The 7,551-nt window shown below is 51.3% G+C and overlaps 1 protein-coding gene across 1 annotated transcript in view; it reads left to right on the top strand.

Moving 5' to 3' along the window:
• Positions 1-7,551, top strand: part of ACSL6 (acyl-CoA synthetase long chain family member 6) — a 25,900-nt gene that overhangs the window by 13,454 nt on the left and 4,895 nt on the right. The window contains exons 11-17 of the mRNA XM_085312768.1: positions 2,123-2,257; positions 3,197-3,331; positions 4,011-4,106; positions 5,272-5,344; positions 5,841-5,929; positions 6,484-6,600; positions 7,212-7,355. Of these exons, the coding sequence (XP_085168894.1) occupies positions 2,123-2,257; positions 3,197-3,331; positions 4,011-4,106; positions 5,272-5,344; positions 5,841-5,929; positions 6,484-6,600; positions 7,212-7,355 (789 nt within the window). The remainder of the gene's footprint in view (positions 1-2,122; positions 2,258-3,196; positions 3,332-4,010; positions 4,107-5,271; positions 5,345-5,840; positions 5,930-6,483; positions 6,601-7,211; positions 7,356-7,551) is intronic.

Raw genomic sequence — 7,551 nt, forward strand, 5'->3', positions numbered from 1 at the left:
AAAAAAAAAAAAAAAAAAAAAAAAAAAGCGCCCTTTTCTGTAGCAGCTAAAATCCATTTATTGCGTAAATAACCCGCTCTGCAAGAGCTTGCAGAAACTGAGAAACAGGAACCTGCGCTCGCGCCGGGGCAGCACGCTCCGGCTGGCAGGGCCGCGCGCCCCGCGGGCAGCCGTCCTCCCTCCGAGGCGGCAGCAGGCAGCGTCGATAACTCGTGCCACCCCGCAGGGCTGACTTTTTCCATCTTTTTTTTTGGATGAGACAGGTGATAATTTGTGCGGAAATGGCGTGTTTGGCAAGTCAGATTAGAYGATCGCATCAGTTCTGGCCTGGAAAGCTGCGGGCTGAGAAGTGAGTGTGTGCGGATTGGATCTGGCTTCAGCCGCAGCCCTGCGCCTCCCAGGCRGGACAGTTTGGGGCTGAACGCGTACTTTTTGAGTCAGACAAGCATCTGAACATGAGCCTCCCACTTAGTAACGTTTGTGCCAGAAGTAACTCGTTGTGCTGCGTGAAACACTTGCAGATTGGAAGTGAAAGTCCGTGACAGATTTGGAGAGCGGCAGCCTGGCAGATTTTCCCTCGGAAGTTTGACTTTAACAGGCAAGTTGGTCAGGCTCCCCCCACTGCTCAGGCAAACCGCGCCGCCAGCGCTCTAGAATGTAATTATTAAAAATCCGTCCGATGGCGAGAATGCTTTAGAGCCATCTGGAACAGCCTTGTTTCGCAGGGTATTGAAAGGGACGGGCCTCCAAAGCCCTCGGTAAGGGAGCATAGTCGGGTTTATCCTCTGTGCTGAAAATAATATAAAGGTTTATCCAAAGGGCTAAAAAGACATTTTCAAAATTACTTTGAACAGCACACACTGAGCCAACTTCCCTCGCTTTATCCAGTGTTTCTAGTCCCYGGAACTGGCAGATAAAGTTATGCAGGTACATTCTTCAGCATTAAAAATGTCTAGTCGTTATTTATAATCCCTGATGACCATAAAGGGATTATCTTTTCCATCTTCCATTCATGTGTACATGCAGCGTAGGGTATAGATTTGGCAGAGTGATGTTGGTTAAGCCCACAGCATGTGTAAAATTCTCGTGGTTTCAATCCATGGAGCAGCATTTTCCAGGCGGTGATAAAGCAGTGGAGCRTTCAGATTAACGGAGATTTGTAGGGGTAACACAAAAAGACCTAGATGTTTCTTAAGGTATTTTTAATTATCCTAGCTATTTAGGGTGCAAACTGGGCCAAAAGGAGCTGACGTTCTCCATTTACATCTTGCACAGCTGAGAAATGCAGGCGCTGCGGCCGGGCTCGGCTCCGCGGGCGCCGTCCCAGCGCCGCGGCTGCTTCGCGGGGAGCCCGCTCCCGCGGGTGCCTCCGTGAGAGCGGGTCGGGATGCTGCTCTCCCAAAGCAAGAGCAGTAAAACTTCCATTTTAACAAATTCCTCACCAGTTCTCTGCGGTTTCTTGCTGCCAGCACTGCAGCTTTGGCTGCCGGTTGGCTTCCCACAGCCTGCGGTCTGCCCGGCCTCRGGCACCCACTGCCGGTCTGATTTGGTTAAAACGTGGCCTTTTCTCTTTCCAAATATGTGACTTCTAGATCTRAAAGCGGGCTCCTGCTTCTGGGGTGCAGAGTCGTACACTGTGTTGCTAACGTCATCTATATGATTATGTTTAAACAAAACTAAGTTATTAACATCTAAAAGCTGGCCGCTGCCCGGTGCGTTGTGCAGTGCGTCTGAATACGCGCTTCTTTGTCRGCAGCAGGAGCTCACGCTGCGAGCTGCCCTGGTGGCTCTGGGCTCCAGAGCCTGCTCTTAGCCGAGACCCCTCGGTCCCCGTACGCAGGGATGCGAGGAAGATCCCCCCCCGCCCCGGGGCCGTCGGTTCCTTGTTCTTCYAGGAGCAGCGGCCAATTTGGGGCATGCTAAATTCCCAGTTCCGATAAGTTCCCCTGAGCTCGCCGTGTGTTTCTGCTCAGTGCACTGTTACCTGTGTATCTATTTTGCAAGCCCCGCTTCTGCCATAGCGGACAGCGGGAGTTCAGGACAGGCCTTTCTGCACGGGGGGGGATGCTCTGCCGGCAAAAAGCAAAAATGTTCCAGGCGTTGCATTTTTCTCCCATCCCAGTCCGTAGTGTACTGCCACGGCGGGCGGATCGGATTCTTCCAAGGAGACATCCGTCTCCTGTCGGACGACATGAAGGCGCTGCGCCCGACCATCTTCCCTGTTGTGCCAAGGCTGTTGAACAGGATGTATGATAAGGTGAGTTTGACTTTGTGCTTCTTCTAGTAACGGCGCTTATCGCTCGCTAGCACGTCTCTGGCAGCGYTCCTGTGGCCAGGGTGTTTTCCAGTGTTTCTGCCTTATTGCAAACACGTCCGTATCCTGCGTAACCGGCAGAGCTGCTCCAGTCTGTAGATCTATATTACGGTGACTACGTGGACCGCAGACCTGGCTGTTGCCCACTAATAGGAAATCCCCCTGTAAGGGACACGCGTCCTGGTCCTGCTGAGGTTGCTAGCGACATTGCCAGAGATGAGGCATTTCCACCACAAAAAAAGCATTAATGGATGTACTAAGGCCTTTTTTGGATCTAGAAATCTTTAAAAGCAAGAGATGGTCTTGAAAGGAATTTAAGAAAGTCACGTGCCTGGTCACCGTGTTGACTCTGTTTGACTGGCAGGGAATATTTATTCCTCAGAAGATTTGTCCTTTAACGATGGGCCCAGGCACAACCTGCTGATTTTTTTCCCCYGGATTCGGGCGTGTTTGGGTCARGGCTCCTGGTGCCTYGTCAGACAGATGGGCRCCGGCGGTTTCTCATTTGCRGAGATGCAGTTTGTGCCGGTGTTCRCTGAAASCTCGGTGCCCGCAGCYCTTGGCACCGCGTCCCCAAGCCRCGGTACCTGGGCTAGCTGGGAATGAGCAACCTGGGTGYTGGCAACCAGTCTAGCCAAAGCCTGATCCTCTCTCTCCTTTATTTTTCTTTTTTCCCCAAAATCAACAGTAAGTCTAACTGCAAACGGAGTGAAACAAATTGGAATTTGTACTAATAAAGCCGTAGGGTCGTCTTATCTAAGCACGTTGCTAATGTGCCTCCGCCCTCGCCGGCGTGGGCAGAGGCAGGCGGCCGTGGCGGGGGCACGGTCGTTGCTATTTCCTCTCTCTCCCGTGTCYGTCCCGGCTGCCCGCGGCCCCTAGATCTTCAGCCAGGCAGACACCCCCCTGAAGCGCTGGATGCTGGAGTTCGCTGCGAGACGGAAAAAGGCCGAAGTTCGAAACGGGATCGTTAGAAATGACAGTTTGTGGGACAAGCTCTTCTTTAATAAAATCCAGGTGAGGAATTTAAAACGGGTGATGMTGAGGTTGGAGCTGTAGTTCCCGCCCGTCTCCGTAGAGCCGGCGTGGGCGGATCGGCGGCCCGGMGCAGCTCGGAAGTGTGGGGAGGTGACGGACACGGGGCCCGGTGTGTCATTTCCTTGATATTTGCCATTGACTTTGGTGGKCTCGTGCACCAAGGCCTCCCTTCGCTGCGGGAGCGCCCGGCTGGGGACGCGGGGTGGCAGCGGCAGCGGTCATCTGCCTTAAAAAGGGGGTCATCGGTATTTAGGTGGCTTGGGAAATGACTTATTAAAAACAACGAGGTGCAAAAAAAGCAAAGAAAATGGGGAGGGGGAGAGTGTGAGAGCGAGCAGTTAGTCTGGGGAGAGGAAGGGGATTCCCACGGCCAGGCACCTCRAATGCTCCTGGCGGAGGGAGAGCGGTTCTCCCGGGTGCTATTCCTTTTGGGGAGCTACCCTTACTGCTTTTAATAATTATTTAATAATTGTTTAATGGTTAGCAGACTGCCTTCATTGCTAGGAGCTTGGGGACGGGCTCGTACTGCCTAGCGCAGCCCCCGCTGTGCTCGCGTGGGGCTAGCGCAGGATCCCGGCGCTCGCGGAGCAAGCGCTGCCGGGCGCTGCGCCCGGCGCCGGGCTGTGATCTCCCTTCTGCTCTCTCGTCCCGTCGACAGGCGAGCCTCGGCGGCCGCGTCCGCATGATAGTGACGGGCGCCGCGCCCGCGTCGCCGGCGGTGCTGGGCTTCCTTCGCGCGGCGCTCGGCTGCCAGGTGCGCGCCGCCCGGCCGCCCGCGGGGAAGCGCGCGCTCGGGCTCAGGCGGGCCGCGAGCGCGGGGAGGGCGAGGCGCGGGGAGGGCTGCCTTCGGGAGGGCTGCGCCGGCCGGCCGCCCCCGGCGGCACCTGGAGCCCCCGCGCTCCTCTCCCGCGCACGGCTCCCGCGCTCCTCTCCTGTGTTCCCGCGCTCGGCTCCTGCACTCGGTTCCCGTGCTCCTCTCCCGCGTTCCCGCGCTCGGCTGCTGTGCTCAGCTCCCGCACTCCTCTCCCGCGTTCCCACGCTCGGCTCCCGCACTCCTGTCCTGCATTCCCGCACTCTCCCGCGTTCCTGCGCTCAGCTCCCGCACTCCTCTCCCGCATTCCCGCGCTCCTCTCCCGCATTCCCGCGCTCCTCTCTCACATTCCCGCGCTCAGCTCCCTCACTCCTCTCCTGTGTTCCCGCGCTCGGCTCCCGCACTCCTCTCCCGCATTCCCGCGCTCAGCTCCCGCGTTCCCACGCTCCTCTCCCGCGTTCCCGCACTCCCCTCCTGCGCTTCCATGTGTTCGACGCAGCTCTGCTACTGCCTGTGGTTGCCCCCCACAAACACGGAGAGTCTCCCGGCCCATGCCCGCGTGTGCTCCGTCAGAYACGCGGCTGCGTACGCTGAGGCCTTGGCGACCCCGGGTTAGTTCTGTACGTACGTGCAGAAAGGCAGTCCCCTCCAGAGAGCACCGCACCCCGCGTAAGACCTCAGCTGCGCTATTTCTCTTTCCCTAGGAAGCGTTGAGCAACTAGTTTCTAATGCAAAGGCCTCATTCAGAAGCCTAAAATTAGGTGAAAAAAAAAATAAAGGGTGTATTTTGAAAGCTCCCACAAAAATATCTTTTTTCCACAAATAAGAAGTTTCTCTTATAGAGCAGCACGCTGCTTGACTCAAAAGCTAAACATTGAACTTGTCTTCTCACTGTTTTCAGCTCTACACGGTAATAGCAAAGCACAGTGAGGCGAATGTGGTTTTACATGCACTGAGGGCCCGAGAAAATGTCCCCGTGTTATTAAATGTGTGCCTGCGCGCTGGTGGGCTCTGTTTGTAGGTCTGTGCCACAAAGGCAGTTGCTGGAATTTTTATTCTGTAATCGTGAAGTATTGTGCAGTTTTCAAGCTCCCCATTTCTTTGTCAGGTCTATGAGGGTTATGGCCAAACAGAATGCACCGCCGGCTGCACCTTCACCACCCCCGGGGACTGGACATCAGGTACCTGCTTTCTTCTGCCGTCTCCAGAAAGAAAAGATACGCATGTTTCTTTAGAAGACTCTAGATTGCAACGTCGCAGGGTGTTATGCAGGGTTTACCCTTTGTGTGAAGGATTTCAAGCAAATGCAATGTTCTTGAAAATACCGCTAGTCCAGCGTAAGTCCACACGGACCAGATGCTATGCAAGTTTGCCTGAGAAGATTGGGAATTGTCCCTTGAACGATACAATTTGCAATACACTTATCTCTGTATTCCCTGTGCTGTTAGCCTTGTCTAGATCACTAGTCTCATTGGATTTAAGAGAACACTTCTCATATTAAATATTGGAGCAATGTAGTTCAGAAGCTTAGATGAGGAGATTGCTTCTACTCACAGGCAAAATTGCTGAGCATCARACTTCACAAAGTGCATCCACAATGTGCAAGCAAATAATAGTAAAATACAAATTATTTTTTATAGGRGAGATGACAAATGATTTACTGACTTTGATTTCCAGGTCACGTAGGAGCCCCTTTGCCCTGTAATTTGATCAAATTGAAGGATGTGGAAGAGCTGAATTATTTTGCTTCCAAAGGAGAAGGAGAGGTAGCAACTCACATTTCTGTATAAAGCTCTTGGCAGTTAATACTGTACTGGGCTGCAGCGATAGAAGCATTTTAGCTTTTTAAGGACTGTGGGTGTGGAGCWGTTCCATGTGACAGGACAGGCAAACTGCAGTCAGCAGTGGAGCAGCGGTGCAGTAAATAACCAGGGGGTATAACAGTGCTTCCAGCTGTTGCTACAGCCGATTACTTTGGAAGGCCTCAGATTAGAGCAGCTGAATTGCTGCTATTCCTGCGTTGTTGTTATTTCTGCATTGCACAGAAACTAAACTTCCTGCAATAACTTGCTTTCTTGGTAACTGCAACCTAGATAAAAACTACAGACAAATCAGTTTTGCACTCCCTGCTTCATGTATCTATTAGTGTGCAAAAAATTTGTAGATAGTTTTATGCTTTATTTATTTCAAGTTTCATAGAGCCCAGTCATTATGAAACCAATAAATAAAATATTTAAATTTTAATGAATTACTGTTTAACTTGTTATTACTCGTGGCAGAATARTAAAATAATTTATTAGCATCTCCGACTATTTTGCAGATATGTGTGAAAGGACCAAATGTTTTCAAAGGTTATCTGAAAGATGAAGAGAAGACAGCCGAAGCGTTGGACGAGGAAGGCTGGCTTCACACGGGAGACATTGGGAAATGGTTACCCGTGTGTACTGCTCGCATGCTTAGCGCTTACGTAATTTGTATCATCTCCTGTAAATTTTCAAGTTTCGAACTTAAGTTTTCAAGCAAATGCTTCTTTACAAACGAGTTTCTGTGGAATAAGCTCAGYATGTCAGTGGCCAATTCATTTCTACAAATGGGTTTACTTTTCACAGAACAAGCTCCGCATGTCAGTGAAGCATTTTCTGGCAATTTAAACAGCCCTTCTGAGTASCAGTTTCATTCCTTTGTCCAGATATTACTGAGTGTAAAAGAGAAATTTCAACCTACTTAAGAGAGTATTTTGCAATTGGAGATGCCATTTGTTTTAAGAAACTATCTTACAGGAAATGCTTCTGCTGGCTCCGTTTTCCAAATGAAAGGTGGTTACTTGTTGTTGAACTTCACACACCTCACCTCTTATTTTCAAATGCATAAAAACTTGTGYTCCTGCTTGTTCTTGCTTTGCATACTTCGCGCCTGCTGGCAGTGGGGTGTATTTTGCTGCTGTATCATTACCTCTGCAGTGTGGTGGAGGTGGAGAAAGCAGGCTGCCTACTGAGACCCTGCGGTTAAATAACTTCTCTGGGAACTCTCATTTCTTTCTCCTAACAGAACGGGACTCTTAAAATTATTGATCGGAAAAAGCATATATTTAAACTCGCTCAGGGAGAATATATTGCACCGGAGAAGATCGAGAATATCTATATCCGCAGTGACCCTGTTGCCCAGATATATGTCCATGGAGACAGCTTGCAGGTAAACGTTAACCTCTTGGAAAATCTTAMCTGCTTGTTCTTTGCTTTTAAAACCATTGAGATTGTTAACGTAAAACAAAGAGCTGGGCAGGAACAAGGGGAACATGCGAGTGGGGCATGCCRCATTTTTTGCCCTGATGTCTCTTTTCTGCCCTTGAGTTGGCTGCCAGCCGCATAGGAGCTGACTCTCCTTTGCC

The sequence above is a fragment of the Rhea americana genome, unplaced genomic scaffold (genome assembly GCF_003343005.1).
Source record: "Rhea americana isolate MKP2758 unplaced genomic scaffold, rheAme1 scaffold_37, whole genome shotgun sequence".
NCBI lineage: Eukaryota > Metazoa > Chordata > Aves > Rheiformes > Rheidae > Rhea > Rhea americana.